The sequence below is a fragment of the Saccoglossus kowalevskii genome, chromosome 7, assembly GCF_978046115.1.
Source record: "Saccoglossus kowalevskii chromosome 7, keSacKowa6.1, whole genome shotgun sequence".
Classification (NCBI taxonomy): Eukaryota; Metazoa; Hemichordata; class Enteropneusta; family Harrimaniidae; genus Saccoglossus; species Saccoglossus kowalevskii.
In genome coordinates this window covers 14,172,013-14,195,815 of record NC_140647.1, presented here as the reverse complement: position 1 = coordinate 14,195,815, position 23,803 = coordinate 14,172,013, and the positions used below count along the sequence as shown (strand labels likewise).

The following is a 23,803-nucleotide window of genomic DNA, read 5'->3' as shown; positions in this document are numbered from 1 at the left end:
TTAATATGGACTCTGTCTGAAATAAATAAATAATAATATATGAGAAATATAGATTTGCAAATTTACTCAACTAACCCTATGAAATCAGCTTTCAGTATAAATACGTTGTTCAAAATGTAATACATTATTTACAATTTGATCCATTGAACAGTACTTTTTAGAATATTGTTTATAAATAGTCACGACTCTAAATACGATATAATATCGCGGGATTGGGGAATTCCAGCTTCCTGCGAGATATCGTTTGGAGCCACATTGGATCATTTAAAACCAACGCTGTCTGGCGAGCCAGGTTATTTGCCGCCGATTTTAATATTTCTCTGTGTATTTTATAACTTAATTGCTATGGGCATTGATAAGTTCCTGAGCTGAAACGCGGCCGACGTCGTTCGAATAATAATATAAATAAATTTTAAGCAAAGAAGAAATGACGGATTCTATTTTTTTTTTGAAAAATGTAACAACGAAAGCACGAAGACATTACAGCGGTAGTATCGACCGACGCGCAGCGGAGGTCGATGCGACGGCGTAATGTCTGAGTGCATACTTTGCGGTATCCTCTTAATAAACTTATTATTATACCTCCACCCCCCAAGGATACATCATGGAAATGCCGAAATCCAAAAGGTTTAGAACAGATTTAATGAACTTTGTGTGGAGTCCGGTCAAACCCTGGGGCTGCCATTTTTTTTTAATTATTAGAGAATGCTCGCGCGCATAATCGCTCCATATTTTGAATTCGCATTTCCTTATATGGTAGGATGAACATACCCAGTGCAATACCGCAAAATTACGGAACGCTATAACTTATGGCGTTACGCTGATAGATGTAATAATAACTATTATGCATTGTTTTATTTTTTTATGTAAAATAAAAACGACATTATACGTTCATATTATATGTTCATTCCACAAATAATTATTAAAGAATACGATAAATTTTAAATTTTAAAAATTACATTAACAATTCAGTACTGAATATATGTATATAAAAATATCAAAATATTTACTGAAATTTAAAAGCCCGAAAGTGGGTAAAAAAGTTAATCTCAACAATCTTGAATGGAGTACCATATATGATAAATCGTGAACATTATATTGTTTATCTGGTTCGATATAATAATATTAGTGAAAGGAAATGACGTCATCACAAGTGTGTATTCATAATCCATAGAGATAACAACTTATTCGCCGCAAAAAGATTTATAACGTTTTGTTTCCATCAACCACTAAGTTGTTGTTGATCAGCAAAGTAATAGCGACAATTCCCATCGAATGTGACAACTAGCAGTTTGCATGTAACATGTGAATACACATACTGCGTTATCATATTTTCTTGAATTAACCATGTGCGTATACATTTCGGCGTATCTCCGACTCAGACGGGGGTTTCACATAACTGTACACACGTGATATGTTGATGGGGAAGAAAATAAAAAGACAATTAGTATTAACACTATTGAATATCATCTTATAAATTATCGCGATTTTCGGTTTAACGATTTGACTAATATCTGGAAGTAATACGAGATATACATTGAAGCAAAAACACAAGACATTCAAATAATATACGCGTCGGATAAAATAGACGTCGAGCGCGACTAAAATGACGAATATCTCCAAAAGATGAGTACACATGTGAATAATACTAATTACCGTTTTATTTGATGTTGAAACATCCGATCGTATGTTCTTGCTCACGCTATGACTGTTGAAAAAATTATATAAATAACATTATTTATATAAAATTATATTTGATATGTTTTTACACAATCAATTACACTTCGTAATTTGTGACGAAATATTAACTCCAGCCATGAATTAAAATGGTGTTTCAGAAGAGGGATGTTCAGAATGTAATTTCAAGAACTGCATATGCAGAACAAAATACAAACACAATCAGCCAACAATAAATGGTGTTACAACAGAGAGATGTTCAGAATTTAATATATAAGTGAACTGAATTTGTAAAAACAAAATAACACAAACTGTCAACTATAAATGGTTATACAACCAAGCGACAAAAATAATTTTAAATCGGCAACGGAATAACCACATTGCCTACCTTGTATATGTCTGCATTACACGTGTTTCTTCAACTGATGTGTCTGGTCCCGATATAGCATTACACGTGTTATCGAGCACGGTTTTTGAATGTCTTGTTTTCCCGCGTTTATGTCTATGGAGTGATCTAAACATTGGCCGCCCGCCTATTTCAAACTGGCCAGCGCCCAGATATCGCTTTCGGTGACTTCTCATCCATAGCCTGGTGAATGAAGCTGGCATTAATAAGATAATGTATAGCGACTGTACTGACAACAAATAGTTTGAAATGCACAATTAATCCTTTGAACGCCATATTTCACACCAAATTGTTGGTACATATTTTTCTATATTATTGAACACGAAATACGAGTCGGGATATGGTTGTCATTTCATCCACTTTTCCAAATTCATGGGTTACCTTAGTCATTTGACCATAAGTACCTCATCAAAATTGATGGGAAAAAATGAAAAAACCTTAATGTGAAAGGTGACGATAGTTGACTTTGGCTTTCAAATTGTTAACTTAGAAGCAAGATAAGTGGTGCAAGTTATCACAGACGTTTATGGCCACACTAATTCGCCATATACCACTTAGTATGCCACAAATATAAGTGAAAATTATTGGTACCTTCTCCGTCTAGCTCTCCTGTGAATGCGTAGTAGGTAATGGGGAAATGCCTGGTTAGTATCAGTAAAACTAGAGGATGACTGTTATATTACCATATATATGAACATAAAATAAAGATATACAAGTTTAATTTGACGATCACAATGACTATCATATTTGTTCTGGAACAAATATACATGGCTTTCACCTTTTGGTTTGAATATTACGTAGTGAAAACAAATAATCAAAATTATATTGGAATCCCCTTACTTGAATCCAATGCTCGTTGCGCCAAAAAGAACACCCGCCAAAAACAAACTTGCAAAGGTAGCACCAATTATTGTATTACTTCCAATTCGGTTATCTGTAATAAGTAAAACTTTTGTAAAATGACAAAAGTATTCATCAAGGAAAGGAGGGTGCCAGTCCACGGTCATGGTAGTATTTAAGTTTCATCTATTATGTGTGTATGACTGCAAATATAGTGGAAATAGCAACAACGAGTTGTTATGCGTGGGGATACCCAGCTGCTTATCTCACAAACGAATGATGATATCAGATTCATCAAAACCCGTATGGAATAATGACACCAGTTTGACCAAATTATATGGAATAACGATATCTGTTTTTATGATTTTGTACTCATTATTAAGTAATTTATGTATTGTTCATTTAAGCGAAATTCACCGCGGGGGTAGTACAATTCACACAGGATTTAATTTATTGTAGCGGCGATTGATTGAGATCTATATCTATAATTTATTCATTTTTCACAGATTAAACTAAAGGTATGAGCTCACCGATTATAAATTCTTTGTCATCTCGTCTGCGCTTTTCAGTTGTCGTTACCACTTTCGCTTTTACTATCTGCTTCGGCGTTGCCTTAGTAGTTATAATATTAATAATGTTTGCAACATGTTCATAAAAACTAGTACCGTTGTTAGCAGTATTGTTGCTTATTTGCTCTCCCAAGAGTCTCCGATTAGTCGTAAGTGTCTTGTAGTCGGCGGGACTGGCTATACGATTGATGACGTCATTGCCCTTTTCAATCCAGGGGTTATATGTTTTAAGACGATCGCTATTCATATAACGCTTTCTAATTAGGCGAGTCGCTGCAAGTTCCGCGATTTCCACTTGCTTGATCTCTCTCATGCGTGATACTTCGCTGGTAATACTTGAAATTGTTGTATCATTTGAAAAAGGGTGAATAGCTCTATTTTCTGTTCTCTTTTTGCGAACTGAGGTTGTGATGCGTGTATCGGTCACCAATGAAGAGTCTTTCAGGGTGCCAAAAAGACAGTTTCCATTTCCACTGCCCAGGAAGTCGTTGTAATCCGCAGAACTACATGTCGAGAATCGGCGAGGAGGTTCTAATCTAAGAGCAAAACGAAGGCCTTATTAGAGTGTCGACATGCTAAATACAGGTGCTAATATATTATTTGAAAAGATGTTTGTGTCATGCTTGATAATCGTGGTTAAGTGTATTTAGATATATCTGGCATTATTAATATCCGACATATTGGGGTTTGTGAGAGATATTACTACGCAAACGTTAATTTTAGGGTTTTGAGGGAGTGTGTATTGAAAATCTGTGATATGCTTTCATTTAGTCTTGGACAGTTAAAAATGTATGTATGGTAAAGATAGCATATCCCCGAAAAGAGAACATTTGCCCTCACCCCCCCCCCCCGGCACTATCAATCAATATTACTAGTAATTTAATAATGTAATAATTAATTAGTATAATAATATCTACAAATACTGTAAACGGCTAGGTTAATAAACACGAGCAGTTAATAATCTTTAACTCGATTATGCTATTATATTTGCTATTTACTCGAGACATACGTACATACCCCATAGTAGACTCCATAATACAGCCATATGGATCTGGACAGCTACAGTTTCCTACATGTGAAAAATTGAGTCAGTCAAAAACTTTTACTAATCAATAGCATTAAAATGAAACATAATAACTAGCCATTTATTTACTCCCAATAAGTAAGTAAGTTAGGTAAATGTTGGGTTTCAAAATTACTACACCACACCACGATACCAACTTACTTCCATCGTCATGCACCATACCAATCGTATGACCAATTCCATGCGCCAATAGCGCTCCCACTATTGCAGGATTGTTCACAGACTGAAATACAGGGTAAAAGAAACGTTAGCACGCAATATTAAACCAAACAACGACGTGAATGATCTAGTATGGTCTATCAGATATAGGATACTATCTGTTACTATTTTGTACTACATTTCAAATGTTAAACCATTGTTACCATTCCAACATTTATAAACTTTATAATATATGCGTGAATGTTACCTCGATGGCACTTCCAGTAACTTTGTCTGAGCACAAACATCTGTATCGTTGTTTAATGGGTCGGTTACTATCAAATGATCGGCCACTGGAATACACGAAAAACAAGTCGCGTTTTATAAAACATGTCAAGAAGAAGTTTTTCATATTATATGGAATTGTAACACCGTGCATATTAATGAATCGTGTTAGAAAATACTGAACATGCTTATGGCACTTACGATAGCAAATGCACAGTGCGGTGACGAATATTTCTGTGCGTACCCTTTCTGGGGTAGTAGACAAAGAGATTATGTAATGTCTCTGATATATCTTCGGATACACGCATCATTTCACCAGAAGTCCACGTTTCCATGGAGACCATTTTAATGCGCGTATTCATCTGCGTTTTATATAGCTGAGCGGGGAAAAAGTAATACTAATCAGCGGAGCTTTGTGGGGATATTTGATATAATGTGTTTTAATGCACGTTTCATATTAAAATTGATGTTTGAACGTGCATGAATGTTCAGGATGACGTGTACTTTGGCGGCATTATCAATAGTACATGTGCATGTTTACCATTCGTGTATTCAGCGTATTGTCGGCCGCCTTTAAACCAGTTGAAGTGAAATTGTGCAAGTATCTCCATTGTCCATGTTCACAGAACTCATCGCATTATCCTGTGTGGTTATTTGCGATACGCAGGTATAATTCAACATTAGATTTATATGAAAGTCGGCAATTCAAGTATACTTACTTCATCTACTATATTAGCCACAGTTTTTGCGAAGTCGTTGGTTATTTCTAAATTCTGTCCGTAAGCGTGGTACTATTGAATACATACAAAACGCCAATTAATGATTTTAAAATATTTCAAAATATTAAATACATGTTACCTCGAGTGGAATATGGACAACATGACTACGTTGGTACTTTAATTTACGTTTTATCTTGTATACTATCGTCGTGCATATAGATCTACGTATCATATGTCCTATCCAATGAATGGCCCATTAAAACGATTTGAAAATCGCTCCTCTTCAACCCAAAGATTCTAACAATTGCAGGCATATTCAGAACAGATGAACATGCAAAACATAAGTATGAACTGACGATGACGGCAAAGCTTTTCACCACTGTAAGAAGATGCGCACCCCACTACGCCACGCTAATCGTCCCATAGAAGACGTCACAAAATAGCGAGAAATGAGCGTGGACCTACAGTGATTCGATGAATTCATGTGTATATATCCGAGTCGAAAATATATGTATATGTACGACAAAATGGTACGCAAATTTGAACTGTATTTTACTCTTGTTTCTATTATGTCTGAATACCCAAATTCGTCTAAATAGAGGTGTGGGTAATTAAACCCGTGTAATTCATTACTATACATATGTGCATGTGAATCGGATGAATGAATTCGTAGATGTCTTCCGAGCAGGTAATTCGAACATACACATCAGATATTGTTGTAGGCAAATTACAACACTAGATCTTATCAAAGGACTGGCAGTTGTAATTGCCATAGTAACCAAAGCCTAGGTACAGATGTCACAGCCCTGAAATAACACGCACACCTGACAAACAGATACATTGACTTACTAAACCATTGTCGTTGATCAGCATTAATCCTATGTGTTTTGTTTCTGGAGAGACGACATCTCGCTGTAATATAATAACCATGATATTATAGTGTGCAACATTATAGAAATTTAAAATAATTCGAAATAACTAGATGTTTTTGCATGTTCAATCATTCAGACCAAATCTAGTTAATACAGTTAAAAGCGTAGAAATTAAAAATTCGCATATATATATATGAACGCCGAATGTGAACATACCCTTTGAGTGGGGTCCTCATGTATATAGTTATTATCTTCTATGCTTGTAGCTGTAAATGTATAATGTGTTAACACGTACGGTACAGGCGCCATCCCGACTTTGATATTAATAATTGATTGCTGAAGCTTAACATAATCTTTGGGGTTTCATCGAAAACGTGTCTGCTAAACAGTCTCGATTAATGCTCGAAGGGCATATACCTAAACACTGCAATTAAAGGCTTACATGTGTATACAGTTGCGTATATCGAACTAATAGTAAAACGATGTAATGTATCATTGTCGAACTTATTTTATGTGTAGACTTGGCCCCGACTGGTTCACGATATGTACGGTCAATGGTTTGTGCATGCACACATTTGCACCAGGCGACTCCACATTGTTTTATGATTTTGCGGTATCCCAAGAAACCTGACATGCAAATGGCGCCCGAGATCTCATCGGGAGCGTGAATGCCACAGAACTGTTTTCGCTCCTCACATATTTTTTTCATTTTCCCCGTCATCGTGTCTACTGCACCCCTATTCTCGGCGGAATTTCCAAATCATCTTAGGGTTTGATATAAAACGACTAGCTACGAACGAGGATGTCTATTCAATTTGACCACCTACTCAGACAAAAAATCACATCACTCCTACTGCTGAATATGAAAATTACTCTTGAATCCAGATTCTTAGATACATATATAGTAGAAGAAAACACACGTACCAGCTACAGATGTACCTTTGGTTGGTAGAGTGGCTTTGTATACTATATGTGAATATTCATCAGTCTGCAATAATATAATAATAGTCTACAACATATATCGAGATTATGTCTAGAATACTTCACTGACATGCGATATTACGCTATTTTATGAAATAAAAATTGTACAAATGATATGTAAAAAACATAAGTATTGGAACAATAAAAATATAACAATGTAGTAGTGAACATGATCTCTAGAATAACGTATACATCATGCAGCAGGCCTGACGGCTTTTGTTGTGCAAGTTGTTGTGTTATGTGACGATTTACGTAGCATAATTTATTTATAAAGATTTGATATTGATTTCCAATATTTATAGTCGATTTAAATTCATATTCACTCATCGTGAATAAATTATTATATTCTACATGAAAGTGTACTGCGGATGATTATTACATGCGGGACTGTTTCTGTGTGAGTTAGGAAAACCACACTCGAAGCCAGGGGCAACCAGAGTCTAAATAGTGACTACCCCGGCTTGAAAATTTACCACCAAGCATGATGTGAATTAACATGCCTCCTGGTGTACAAATGTTGTGAAATTGAATCCGTAAATCATTTTGGATGTTTTTCAAGAAATGTAATGTATAGAATAAATTCTATCAGGATTTCCTGGCTAAACTCTAGATAATTTAGTTCATTCAAATTCTATTCTTAAACGAGTCTACGATATAATAATCGCTTAATTTACTTGTCCTAAATATATAGCCCTAGTTTTCAAGATTGTATACTCGCCACTTCCCACCAAACTGTCACTGTTTTCCCTTTCATCCCCAGATGAACATAACCTTACCTTTGAATTCTGTATCTTGATAGGTTCGATGACGTAAGTATGGTTTCCGTCACTGAACACACCACTATTAAATCAAATAGAACACTACATCAGAAAGCTCTTTATTTATAATGCAAGTTTTCCTGTATTCTTCATATCTATTAATTCATGTTTTTGTCAAATATATTACTCTCAAATAATGTTTTTTTGTCAAATATATTGCTCGTTTATGTGTTTACATATACACACCATTGTATTACTACTTACATAAATATCTATTGATTTATTATTTTGCTATTTACTAGAAATCTTTCATAGGGCGCAAAATTTTCATCGCCAACCCTCGACTGTAATTGGTCAGTTTCTGTCATCCCTTGTTTCATTGGTTAGTGCCCTAATTAATTAGTAATCGTCATCTCTATTTATCCCAATGAAACCAATGCATCGAGTAGACCTGATTAATGAACACTCTAACCAATCACTGCACAGTATTTATCGTCACAGGACGAAAACTAGACCAATCAACAGAAAGAAACACGACGATAAGTTATCATCTTTGTTGCAAGATGGCTTGTAGTGCTACTAATCACTCTTAATCACTGCACCTGTACACATAATCGTCTTATTGACACTCACCGTATTCCCTTACACGTTGATATAGCTACAGAAGAATTTGTTACGTTCCTCACAATACCATGGTAGTAGCACATTTCGGCACCCTGTAACAGACAATTGCAATGTATCACCGAGTAACGTCATCAGTAACATCGGTAACGTTCCGGTGGGCAGTGGGTATACAATAAACGAGTTTCAAGTATTCCAGTTGCTACGCTACTGCATGAGAGCGCGGCTGGTGGAAATTGGGATGTGATTTGATGACCATAGCCATTACGTTCGTAATCCTGCTCCTCATAAGTGTAATGTTATTCCGTGTATATTATCCACAATTAATGTCTTGAATTTATGTATAGATACTAAATGTTCTGTCTTGAGAGACTGAAACTGACGTGTGAATTACAGCTAGATAAATAGAAACCCGGAAATCATTGCAACAGTGTCTACATGACTAAATTACAATAAAGTAGTCACGCAGAAAATATAAATGTTTAAATACAATGATGTGGCAGACTACCAGTAGAGCAATCTATTATTAGGTAACACAAATGTAAAGTCAGGGTATATATGCCACTTTGTATTATGTTTGACTTTCTAATTACTGAACAATCACCAAATCGTATTTTCCTGATTTTAATTCGAAAATCAATTTTGAAAATACAAAATAGGATGAACGTGATGAAAAACAAAATACATGAAAACATGTCATCTTAACTCAACGCTGATATCATGTCGCAACAAAAATTATTGAATTACAGGCATTATTATATATCTATCACCGTAATGCCATAAGTTACAGCGTGCCGTAATTTTGCGGTATTTTTGCGGGGTATTTTCATCCTACCATATTAGGAAATGTGAATTCCAAATATGGAATGATTACACGCGTAAGCGTCCTCTAATTATTAAAAAAACATGGCTGCCATCAGAGTTTGACCGGATTCAACACAAAGAAGTTCGCTGATTCTGTTCTAAACATTTTGGATTTCGGCATTCCCATGGTGTTTCCTTGGAAGGAAAAGATGTATAATAATAATAAGGTTATTGCGACAATATCTCAAAGTATGCAGTCAGACAGTACGCCGCGCATCGACCTCCGCTGCGCGTCGGTCGATACTCCAGTTGTACTGTCTTCGTGCATACTTTGAGGTATTTGCGTAATAAACTCATATTATGCGTAGATACTAACCTGTTTAATGATCGTTCTGTTCGTTGACGAGTAATGCATTTCCGTGTAGTTAGATGAAAAAAGACCACTAAGAACAAAAAGTAAATTCATTACATTCAGTTACCATACATTACATTACAATCATATTTTTCAACGATTTTTTGGGGGGAAAGAAAAAGTGCCGGTTAAATCCTATATTATTACATGATTGTTGCTATGAACTACAAACATTAAATCCCAATGATAATTCATAACGGGAAGATTGAATAGATCACCACAATGGGTATAGAAGATATTATCTCATGTCACACTACATACTATATAACTTATAATTTTATATTCCTGGCACTAATTATGCGCTAAATACAGATTTCTCTGATGCATCTGGCAGTTCTACAAACACTCTACACTCTATTCATGGGGATTTCCACTATAGATTTATATTAGATTCATCTAGCTACTCAATCAAAGAACTTTCCACGGTCTTAACATCTGTTCTTTATGTCATCAAAGATGGAAATAACAATAAAAGGGAGGTGAAATCATACAATTTCACCCTTGGGTATATTAATGATGTACTTTTCATCAATAATTATCTTTCTATGAAATATTCATCTGAATTTGAAATAAAAAAACAAAAACAAAATCAAGTTCTTCTGCTTCATGTCTCGATACAAGATTGATTTTACCACCCCCAATCGTACCCATCTTTTAGTAATATTCCTTGTTTTATAAGCTAGAACTTCCAATGAATAACTTTTATCATTCAAAATATGGAAAATCACTACTGATTATTTCGACAATATGTGTCTTATGTAGAAGTTCTTTCATAAATTGACTTCTCAGAATCATACATGGCAACTGCTAGCGGTGGTGCAGGGTATGACTACCCGTTTGCAATTAACACCCAATATATGCCCTTGAGGTCCATAAATCTTCTTTTGTACATTTATTGTTGTGAATGCTCCGAGGCTGATCATTTCCTCTCGTGTACTGCATTAAGTTCAGTACTGCTGTAAACACTGACCGATGTACGTTCCATATATTGTTACATGTCCATTTTACTTTGTTGAAATTCCAAAACGACTATTAATTAATATAGATTAAGTATATTGAGTATATGCAATTCGTAACATTTATAGTATGGGATATAAGGAACATGGAACATAAGTACATGGAACAAAGGACGTGGCGCTGCCAATTATTGCGTGATAATATGGTAAGGATGGGGATGTGCGCAATAATGTTCCCGATGAAAATTACCAGCATTTCTCAGTCACCTGAACGGTTAATGGTTGGTTCGTTGTTGTTTAAACAATTCATACAAATGTGGGAAAATAGTGATGTGATAGCAGATATTTCAGTATTGGGCTGCACACGGTACTATATTATTCTATAATGCCGTAATGATAAGAAAATGGTCACGAGGCCACGTAGTCATGAACATGAACTATGGCAACATCTCAGAGCTAAAAGGCGTGATATAGATTTACAAATTTACAACTTCTCTTATCTTTTTTTATCGAACGCCAAACAAAATTACAACATACTCAACATTATTCAAAATTGTATACCAATTGTATTACTATGGAAATTGGGCATATTTTAAATTCTAGAAATGCCTATATAATGGACGAAAACAAATCGGTTTCATTTATGTAGATCAGAAGGGTTGTTTCAACAGAATTATCTCCAACACAATGTCAACATGAAAACCATCAACACCGTAAATACACGTACTTAACGATCATGTTTTATTGAGATAAATCGGTGTCAATAACAGGGCACCTGTATGTCGACAGATTAGTATATCATTAGACACTTATTTCCCTAGAGGCGATGTATTTCTGTATTCTAACAATAACCGCAGCTAACCTACGTGAGGTAGGTCAGGTATGAATCGAGCGATGTTCTTGAAAGGTAAACTAAAATTATGGCTGCGGGCTTTTTGTTATCAGTCATTTCAAATAACGTTATAGATCACCGTTGTCGGGTCATTCCGTGAACTATAAGAAGATAAACTACACAATTATGACAGTTGCATACATAAATTATAATAATTACAAAAATAACAATAGAATATAAATATAACAGAAGTAATATTAATGATAATGTTACTAAACTGTATTTACTTCTGATGCAGCTGCTACCGTTATTTACGATCGACTGCACGTTGTAATTGGTATAATTTTAAAACAGATTATTTTAAGGATTAGTTGAATGTTTGTGGGACTTGCAGATTCACACTGTTACAATTAAGGAGCTCTTCCACAAGTAGAAGATGCTAATTAAAGTATAAATGCAGCTTCGTGGACATTCGCTGTCTTTAAAAAAAGTGTTTGCATTTGCTGTATTTACATTGCTTTAGCTCCACATTATCAATATTGAACTAAAATGAAATACTCAAAAGTGAAAAGAACTCTTTTAATTTGCTATATATATTCACTACGTACACAAGAGCTATAAACGCTTAATCACAAGCGTCCAACAATTATATAATGACATTTAAACACTATCTTGATATCGTACACAAAGCTTCCGAAAGCTTCTTTGTGTAACAGGATGTTATGCGGCTAACCCATAATTAATACTACTTAATTAAGTATTTAATACTTATTATATTAAATTAAAAAGGCCTACATTATGTAAATGTTTCGAATGTAGTGAACAACAAACGATGGAAGAAATTTGTTTAAAATTTCCTCATCAACCGAATAGTAGTATGTTTTACTACTTGTGGTTGAGCTCCAAAAATATGATGTCTTAATATCAAAACAACAAAAATATAATTCTAGAGCCCCGTCGCTCATGTTTCTGCTCTACACTTCGAGAATCGTGTCTAATGGATGGTACCTGACTGCTTACTGCATGACCACATGCATTGATCGTTGAGTTAGTAAACGTCATCTATAGGGAATAGGTATTTAAAGTAAGACATTATAAACCATTGAACTACTTTATATCCCTTGGGGTTCAATCCGCATGGTTATATGACTTCAAAAGATTCAGCAAGCAGTGTTTTGTAGATTTGTTTTCCCCGGTATCATGTTGCAATGAAATCATTCTGGGAGTTTCGCACACATTATGTATGGTACGAAGGTTAGCGTGCTCGCCCTGGGATGTTGCGGGTTCTGTTCGACGTGATCGGCCACCCACTCTGAAGTTTAAAAAAGCAAATACTGCTCATCCCCTCGCGATATTCAGGTTTTCTTGTAGTAGCGGGTTATCGTGCGATGACTGCAGCATACCCTGATACGAAGCCAGTGAATGGATTCACTTCCGTTGGTGGTATCCTTAAAATACTAGAACCAACATCACTTCTCTATCTAAGTCTATCTACAGTCTTCCTTTTGATATCTGGTGTTCTTTGTTGAAATTAACATGGCAGAACACAGTTAGTGGAAACGCCGCTGGGTTCAACAATTCATATATTAACTTTATATCCTTGAACTCTAAGCTCAGATTAGTTTATGGTTTGCACACACAAGAATTTATTTTTTGTCAAATAGAAACGTTTTTACAAGAAACTAACAATAATTTCTGACGATTTGTTTTTCTTTATTTCCAGGATGTCCCGTGCATATGGCAATCAATACTGAACCATGTGCCATATATTTCCTATACATCGTCTCTCATTAGGCTTTTAAAATGAAAATGAAAAACGATTTTTTTTCAAAGAAAAGCTCAGTAAAAGAATATGGTATTACAGTATATGTATTTCCCAAGAGTGAAATAAATGTTACTGCTTGAATGCATTATACTTCACCAGCTGTGACATAAGTGAGTAAACCCATCTTTAACTAAACCACCTTCACATATTGTGATCACGTGTTTGCTCAACAATCGTTTTTAGAATTCTTACTCAAGAATGAAGTTGATGAGCTAAAACGCCCTATTAGAGAATGGTTTAAAAACAGTAATCATATTTAATACTAGTAATTTGTGAACAGTAGATAATTATAGTGAGTAAGTATATTTTTCTTCATTCCAAGTAACCAGACTCTATCTTGCCCATATTTGTTATCATTTAGTTAGTCTTCACGAAGTAGATTGAAATCAACTCTGCATCTGACCTGAATTCGTGTCAAGGGATCTCCTGCATATTGACTGTTTTTTAGGTTGTTCCAGGTGATGATATTGTCAGCCAACTGCCCTCGATTACTCTTTCTAGTAAACAACATAGTAATGTTCCATACTTCAAAACATGTAGGCGTTTTTCGCATTGTAAATTTAGTTGCACTACATTTTGCAGTAATATTCTTAATATGGAATATATTATACGTAAATATATATGTTGTTGTTGTTTTTTGCAGTCACTCCTATCCACTTGACTTAGACATGTCCATTCGTACTATCCATGTACATATTGTGTAACACAGACAATTAACAGTTTTACATCAATCACCTAAAATTGGACCAGAGTGTTCTGTTTCAAATCCGTTTCAGGTCAGTAGAGGTTGACTTTCAACTTCACATCTTTATAATATATTGATACATTTTTACACACTTATTTCTATTCAATAATACAGATGGTTATCTCTCTAATTACAATCATATATATTTCAACTACAACTCCGAAAAGTTTTTCTGTTGTACCCCTCCCCCATAATTAGGAGGTACAATTCTTTTAGAGGAGTGCAATGTTTTAAAAAAGATGGAGGGCCAAATATTTGTTGGATTGTTTTTTTTAGATAACTGTCATATCCCCGAATAATCATGTGCATACTTAATCATTTTTATATTTGCATATGCTTAATGCAGTCTCGCAAGTGTTCAATGCTTATTATTTGATTAGTACACAAATACAGTAGTCGGTGGTAAGCTTTCGTAATGGCACTCATGGTTTAATTGTTAAGAATATATGCTTGTATTCTGTAGGCCCGTGTGCAGAGATTAATATGAACGTAGTCTAATTTACAGAGATGAGTTTTGGGGCAGACAACAGACAGCCAACAGGAAATCATGAGTGAGACAGAAGACTGAGAGCAGTAGGTTATTTTGCAACACGAACTTGCTTCTATTTATACTCCCACACGAAAAAGCACAGCTTTTTTTAATATTGTCCCACAAATAAAACTCTCTTTAGTATCTGTACTCTCAAAAAATATTTTTGAGTGGGGTACTAAGGGAAGTCTTTCTAATACCTTCACGTATATCTTTATCACACATAAACCATGGATACCCTCCTAATGTGTAACTCTTTTCCCTTGTCAATAGGCTCCATCTTATCTTACGTAACCTTCATTGAATAATCATTCAGCATGTTATCTATATACTTCATTGTTTGTGTGTATGTTCAAAGCAGAAATCTGATGTCGATGCAACACCTTACATGAAATACAGTAAGTAAATCCTACGAGAGACCACACGTTATCGCATTTATTTGTTTTGAAGATACGTGTGATAATAAACATACTAAACAGTTAATCGATTTATCTAAAGAATGGTCAGTTACTATGGAAATTCGGGTTTTAAACTAAAAAGTAAGATTATATTTGGTGTTGTGTATCTTAGATTTTATGTTTCCAATTGCAATTGTGATATACACAAAGCAAATACATTGCTGGTCACTCCTGAGGGGAGTATACACACATTCGCTTGGGTATAGTTGTACATAACAATTATCAGGAACACGCAATTAATGATATACCATTTACAATCAACGTGTTTAAGTATTTGTAGTTAGTAGGCATTGAAATACTCCCTCGCAAACAGTGACAGATCCTCGTAATGTGCACATTGTTGCTAAACAAAACCAGCACGTATAGAGCGCAATTGTGTGTGTTTGGCCGATGTTATCACATAAACAGTTGAATCGCCAATGGTCAATAATTAATGTAATTTGGAAAGAATATTAATTTAATAGAGAGACTGTCGCCATAGCATCATCAATCCTCAATCAATGAGGTCGTTTTTTTCCAGAATAGGACAATGCTCTGATGATGAACGCTGATATGAAGTTGGAACTAGATATCCTGAATTCTCAGTTGTTATGGCAATTAGGAAGCTGTAAAGCTCTCAATAAAATACAAACCCAGCAGCAATGTCTTCGCCAGGCTAGAGAGTAGTGAAATCAAACTTAAGTAAAACCGATATGTAGTTAATAGTTAATGTGTTTATCATCTTCCGTAAGAGCTCGTTTCAAATAAATTAGCATAGATACTTAGATAGATAACTTCATTCACCTTGGTAAATTACACACTATGTGTAAGCACCTCGATGGAACTCTATTTAGCATTGTACAAAAATGGATAAATTATCTTGCCAACTTATACTCAAATGAAATGAAAAAGTGTATGTAAGAATACATTTCTTCGTGAACTAAGCTGTGTTTCTGACTAGTTTATTTGATGACGTAGAATGCTCTGTGTGCTTGATGTAAATAATATAGACATTAAATACGTCGTTCACTACGTTGTGCATTACAATGCAATCAAAATCACTATGTTCAATTTCTGCCTTGTCAAGTCTTGCTATTCGTCGTGATCTTACACCGATTACCTATGCGTTAGATTTTACCTTAGCTACTAGAAAAATTATTCATTTGTTAATTAAGCCACTATCTTCAACGCTTAACTGTCAGAAACAATATTTTACAAAGCTCACATGCAATCGCGATGTGATATGTTTTTGATAGAGATAAATTTGCCATGTAAATCAATACGAATCAAACCTCCATGCAGCGTGACGTCATGTAACCTCGATGAATTCAAAACAAATGTCAAAACAGCAGTTTCGTTGTAGGGGTTAACATACCATGAAACGTGAACAGAATGGCGATATTGCGGTCGTTAAAACAGATAGAGGTGGATAAATAACGACATGATTTATAGGCGAACTTAATTAATCTTTCTGCTTATATTATGTATGTCAGGAATATAGTTGTCAGTGTAGAGAAATATATGTATATTTATATATATACAGAACTACTGGCTAATTTATATTCATATATAGATTTTATGTTTCAGGGTAAATTACATGCAATTCATGTACTCAATTACATATCTAAATCCATTAACAATAAATCAAGAAATGTATCAAAGAATCAATATTGCACGTAGTCCACCTGTTGATCAGCACAAGGCAAATCATTTCAACCGTGACAGTCATATAACACAGTACTAATAGGTTAGACATAGTCAATATTTAATGTGACTGTGATTAGAATGCGAGATATGAGTATGGGCAACGCTGACATGATATGGACAGAATCGTTCAATCATAACGATCAACATCCGTAGCTTATATGCACATGGTTTTATATGATGACGTCATTCAGTACAGCGGAGTAGAAGGAGGTTGCTTGACGCGCATTAAAATTCTCATCGCGCAATGTATTTCTGAGTCGATGGGTCTTCGTGTCATTCTCTCAATGTAGAATGGCAATGATGTACTTAGCGGAAGGACACACAGTGAAATCAACATTCTGATCATGTGCGTCGAATTGTTCCTATTCGTATATTAGATTGATGAATACGTAAATTCTTTAAAGCGTCACTGGCGTCACGCGATTCGCGTTTGGACGTGTAAATCGAACATTTCTGTGACACGCAGTATTGTTTGTTTTTGTTTGTAGTTGGTTCCCATAAAGCAACTAAAAAAAATCCCCACATGTGTCTATTTGGTAAAGCTCGAAGTTTCTGGAAATGTGCCGTTGCTTAGTACAAATTCGGTTAACATTATTTGACGACGATGCGCGTCATGCACGAACGAGTTTACTGTGGCGCTTCAAAGTAAAACTACGTTTTGTAAAGGCAAAGGCAATTAACTGCTGGTAGCTACAGACACAATGACAAATGTTTGACGGTAATTGATACATGAGTGAGTCTGTACGATAATGGCTCAGTTTATATTAAAATCACTGTATAACACTATATAATAAACTAATTTTATTTGGATAAACACTCCCTGCCCCATCAATTTATGAAATATTATACTACGCGTATTCTTAACATGTCCATTAGTCTGACACAAGGATGGCCAGTATTTAAATGCCGTATACTTTTGTGATAATCATGGTTTTCGGAATATCACATTGCATGCACATAAAACATGATTTTATTACATTGCCTGTAACAACTACAGCAACAAGTGTTGGAGGGATTTCTTACTCCACGTCATCCTATCGAATAACAGTCAGTCTGCCGCCAGGACATTATGCGTTCGTGGTTTTAGTTTACATATTTGTAACATTTCTCATGATTACTCAGATATATATATATATATATCTTCCAAACGGCACTAGATTTATATATTTTACCTACAAATCACGCAGAAAATTAATTCACCTCTCCAGTAATTTTCTTTTGGGTGATTTAGAATATTTATTTTTTCATAAACATATCCCATATGAAGCTGTGATAAATAATTGTTTTTCTGACATTTGAATGATTTATTCGCGACCCGTGGTTTTTTAGTGATTTATTGTTATAAATAACCAAATGCAATGCAATGCGGTTTGGTCATGTAACTGTTCAGTCGGCAGGACTAACACACTCGTTCAAGAATGGAATAATACATTACTTACTTGTTCAAGGTGACATCCAAAATGTACGTTTTACTAAATGCTTCTATCTTGAAACAGGCCTGGTTCTCGTGTACTGGGTGCTTGGAGGAAACAGAGAAAAGTATTGGATACATAACGTTGAACAATTAATCTATATGTCAACTGATTTAATGACCATATCAATCATTCAAGGTTTTCAGCAAACCTATTGTAAACACATATTGGGAACAACAGATTGTCATGATATAATACAACACTATCTATCATTAAGATTACATGGCTGTTCAAAGAACAATACTAATGATGGGTATCACAGCTCATCGGAAATGTTTTGTTTTTTTCATAAATCGCCTTTTCGCCTACAATTAAAGGATTAATTTTAAAATCTTATCCCTAAGATAATAAAAGTGGCTTTGTCGCTTTGTAATGGCCGTGGTTACGATACAACAATCAATAAACATGCATTTTAATTGTTACGTTTATTAATGCAGTAACTCTTCAAAAATGCTTTCAAGTCTGTCTGTTTAATTGTTACTTTATAAAAACAAATGATACACAACGAAAGCATTAGCATAGTGACATTAAGTAATATAGGCACTTTACAGCATGGTTCATCCTTGCGTAATTTGAAAGCAAATATTAGTGATCCACCTTATTGATATAACATTCACTTTTGTTCCTTAAATCTTGAAACTATCATGATTAAACCATATACTTGTTTTCTACAAGTACACAAAATAACATTTATAGGTAAGACGGAGCTATTGTAGGTCTATTTTTGGGAGTCAATTAAGAATAAAATATTGGCAATGCAACTGCATAAATTCATTGCAATCTGATTAAAATCTGATGTAGTGTACGGGCTATAATTGCTTTGGCTATGAACTTATTTTAATTTTCTTTTTTATTACTTTTGTATTTTATTATTTTACTTTGATTTTGATTTTGTATTGTTTTTTTTAATTTTGCCCTATTTGACCCCATGCATATGTAACGAGATTTCAACGAGACCCACTATCGACGATTTTAGTCAACGAATCACAGACCTCCTTCTATAGCGCACATGGTGACGTCACCGGGCAGAGTCAGGTGGCAAACACACTCAAATAAATAGTCGGATTATACCGACGTTAGCGACCGAGAAAGACACGGCTTTTCGGTAAGTTTATCACTGTCAAATGCAACGAAAGTCATTTTTTTATGTTTATATTGTGGCTCGAATGGTTCGAGTTTAGATCGTTATTTTGCGTAGTTATTCTGGAAGTGACGATTTTGTTCCCACCGGTTCGACCGAACACCGGTGTCTTTTTCCAGTCGCTTGCCCTGGAGACGGGTGATGTTTTGTTGACGATCGGGCCAAAATCGTCTACGGTACTGAAGCCGTACCTGTAAATATTCATCAAAATTTAGCAACATTTTGTACATTATACAATAACTCTTTATTAAAGTAATTGAGCTGATTTGCTCCAATTTTCTGCGTCGATACCGTGGGCCGGTGACCGTTATGCAATTTAAAATCAGTTTGCATTGTTTACTATAGCTGTTTACAGTGTTCTAATCATTACGATTTACTTATTTTTTTCTTCTATTCTAGATAATTATGCACAGTGTTTGATGTAAAATTGAAGCGATGACTGAATAAACGAACCTTGGCTGGCGAACATGTATCGGGAAGTGTACACATTTGTTGGAAGTGAAAAAAATATTCAATGTAATGACAAAAATTGTAAAATGCTGTGGAATTTCTTTTGTAAATAAAAATATACTAGCAATTTTATATTAATGGTTTATTCAAGTGGGCAAAATATAATGTACAGAAAGAAAGTAAGCAACCGACAGCCTATATAAAAGGGGGGCTGTGATTGGCTGTTACTTACGCGAGATTTGAACGGGACTTACATAGGCGTCGGATCAGACGTATGTAGGGTGGAATTAACAAAAAATCACAAAAATCAAAGTATAATAATAATAATAATAATAATAATAAAAAGGCATTAATAACAAAAGTAATAAAAAATTTAAATAAGTTTATAGCCAAAATAATTAAAGCCCGTACACTACATCAGATTTTAATCAGATTGAAACTCATTATTGTGTAATCTTCAAATAATGTGAGGTTTTATTAAAAATATATATATACCTAAAAATGTGCATGAAAATTATTGTTCACTGCTGACGGAATAAACGGTGCATTTATTGGGCCCAGGGAAAACTTCATATTCGTGCGTCGGATAATAATAAACATATATCGTATTGTCACCTGATGATTGTATAACTTACTTACCGCAAACGTTATAATAATCAAAGACTCGCAAATTCTTCACGTTTTAAGAATTATGTTTGAGAAAACTGACATTGTAATTGTGCACATGCACTCAGATGAGCTAATGAGTAGCCGACATGGTATATTTGCAACAAACTAAAGCTGCCATATGTAACGTTCTAATCGGCCACATAGGTGGGATGAAACTGTACTCAGGAACGATATGCAAATATGTAATAAATAATCTCAACTTTTGCAACTAACGACAACCGGAAGATTATTTTAAAAAAGTATAAACTTTTACAGAATTCGCGGCGACGGACAGAGGAACTCGTTATTTAATGACGATATATAGGTGATATGATATGGCGATAAAAAATAGCTTACAGCGGGAGGCTCGTCACCTGCGCACGCGCGGGAATTGAGTCCCAAGCGACGATAACAACACACACTAAAAAATGCAAAGGCTCATGGGTAGACGCATGTTTGTAAACAATGACACGCTATGGCCATATGACGCATGCGCAGGTGACGACTCCCCCGCTTTAAACTACGAGCGCGACAGTGAAGAGAATGAAACGGCACATTACTGCGATTATGTTTCTAAAATGCCATTAGAATTAAACACCGTCGATGTGGCAACCTCTTAGTAACACTTATGAAAATATAATTGATTGGTCTAGCGTAGGTTGCAATTTGGTCACCTGTATACACCAAGTGTCAAATGTGAATTCATATTTTTGAAGAATGAGTAAACTCAAGTTAATGTCTAGAGTTGTCATGCAGAGCACCACGACCGGAAATTGGCGAAAAGCTGCGTATGGGATTCAGCGAGTTAATTTAACAACATAAGTGACAACACTCACCTGTGATAGTTCGTCTGCGCCATTTTTCAGCCTCGTTCCTAGATAATTAGTTTCACGCTTCGAATTGCCCAGAATACGAACTGGATTGATGGATTGAACGTATTTGTCATTACCAGTGCCCGCATTCGGCAGATGTGACCAAAGTTTGTTATTACCAGTCCCCGCATTCAACAGATGTGACCGTAGTCTATGAATGACTGTGCTGGAAACATCACCTACAATGGAGATGCAAAACAATAAGCAGTTTTACTTGAATTCTATGTTTCAAGGTGGCTTAAATAAGCTAGTGTAACCACATATCTGACTATTAATATATTACGTAATCAGGTGGAGAGCGGGTTCATACCTTTATGAAATATAAAATTGACTAACGAGAGGCGTAAAATAAATTCGATGCCTGAAATAAGTGAGGCAATACCTTTCTGGATCGTTGAATTCCCATTAAACGTTGCGAGATTATGTATGTATGTATGTACACAGTATCAGACTAGCACACACGTTATGAATCTAACAGGTTAAACGCGTTGATATGTCAACTCCGCAAGATGAAATCTAACAATACGTACCCTTGTTGTGTGTAAACTCGTTGTTCGCCGTCACCGCTATCCAATATACTACAGTCAACACGAGAAAACATGTATATTTGCTGCTCATGATGGTTTGGCACAAAACCGTCGTCAAGAAAGCTCCTTTGGCAATAACAATGTAGTCACAAAGTATATGAGCGAGATACTGAAGAAAAAGTAAGAACAGTCGATGAATCGCACTAGAAATACACTGGAAAATCACGAACTCCGTGTCGCTCACTTGCTGGCTTACAGCAGAGTGTGTGGAAATCGTATTGGTCGCTTGTTGTGTTCTACACTATCAATTTTCTCCGGGGAACAACGCGTAGAATCAGTGTAATACGTTCCGTCAATGTCTGCAGTTGGCAAACAAGAAACATCGTTATTCATTTAACTGAACGATCACGGCGGGGTTAGGGGGTCATATTGAGTACTCGCATTGGATAATGTTGCATGTACTCGTTGTGCCTGCATTATATTACCTGAAACACACAAAAAAAAACATATTATTCTTACATGGTTGTCCAGGATTACATTTTCGTTACGTTTCAGTAATATCTAGCATGGAGGAAGTTGATTAAATCATCGTTAGTACGTTACGTTACGTTACGTTGCGTTACATACATACAAGTACGTTACACCCGCAATTGACAATACACGTGTTTCAGTGTCTTGTACGTCATCAAATCCAACATTTTGTTCATCCGCGTCACATAGCAAGTAGTGGTATATGATCATTAAAATAAACCCCAAATGACATGTTCACCCCCAACTGCGTTACTTTAATGTGACTTTCCAGTGATTTGTTATGAATCCCAAGGAAGTATATTGCTTGAACAAATTATTTCAATGTCACAATATTCCGTTATTTTATTATATCCACCAATTCACCTACATAATAAATAGACAATCTGAGAAACGCATATAATTTTCAACTCTTTGAATGTGACGCGAGGGTGAATATTTTATACATGTTTTAGACATTTTCATAAACGCATTGTATTTCAATTTCTATGTGTCCTGTTTTGTTTTTTTACATATTATTTGATCCTAACTGAATAACGCCTACATAACCCGCCCTCTGACGACTAAGCGTTTTTGTGACGTCAAAATGGCATCGATGCTGTAAGTACTGTGTAGTCGTATAGCAAATCTTCAACAAAACAATATTGGTATTAGCAGACGGCCGCAGATCAAAACAATATGGACGTTGTCATAGGCGTATCTTACAATCAATTACGTCACAGAAGCACTTCGTAGCCAGAGGTTGCTGCATATGAGAACAATGTATTGGTTGATACGTTATAAACAACTGTTAGATTGCTCTAAAGTAAAAATCCTCTTTCCATGAGACGCTGATTTCATTAATTTATTTATTAATTTCATTCATTAATTTCGATTTCGTTTCTATTTTTAACGGTATCATGCTCGTTTTGTGGTAGAACGTTTATTTCCGCTTCATTCTATATAATACAAACGAGGATCATAAGAAA

General features: G+C 35.2%; 1 protein-coding gene across 1 annotated transcript; it reads right to left on the bottom strand.

Annotated features, from left to right (window-relative positions):
• Positions 1-836: 836 nt before the first annotated feature.
• On the bottom strand, positions 837-22,398 carry LOC146740262 (uncharacterized). Its single transcript, XM_085501793.1, has 18 exons — positions 22,311-22,398; positions 21,745-21,959; positions 8,963-9,045; positions 8,348-8,411; positions 7,515-7,578; positions 6,807-6,856; positions 6,568-6,630; positions 5,719-5,790; positions 5,201-5,376; positions 4,983-5,067; positions 4,718-4,799; positions 4,510-4,561; positions 3,454-4,028; positions 2,924-3,017; positions 2,675-2,692; positions 2,066-2,266; positions 1,657-1,708; positions 837-1,399 (listed from the first exon to the last, which is right to left on the bottom strand). Exons 1-18 carry the CDS (start codon positions 22,396-22,398, stop codon positions 1,379-1,381), a joined length of 2,055 nt encoding a protein of 684 aa, XP_085357919.1. The 3' UTR covers positions 837-1,378.
• Positions 22,399-23,803: the final 1,405 nt, after the last annotated feature.

Coding starts and splice junctions, on each gene's coding strand:
- LOC146740262 (XM_085501793.1), bottom strand. CDS start 22,398: ATGAGCAGCAAATATACATGTTTTCTCGTGTTGACTGTAGTATATTGG. Junction 6,631..6,806: donor ATGAGGACCCCACTCAAAGG/GTATGTTCACAT, acceptor ATTATATTACAG/CGAGATGTCGTCTCTCCAGA. Junction 4,029..4,509: donor ATTATGGAGTCTACTATGGG/GTATGTACGTAT, acceptor TTTTGCTCTTAG/ATTAGAACCTCCTCGCCGAT.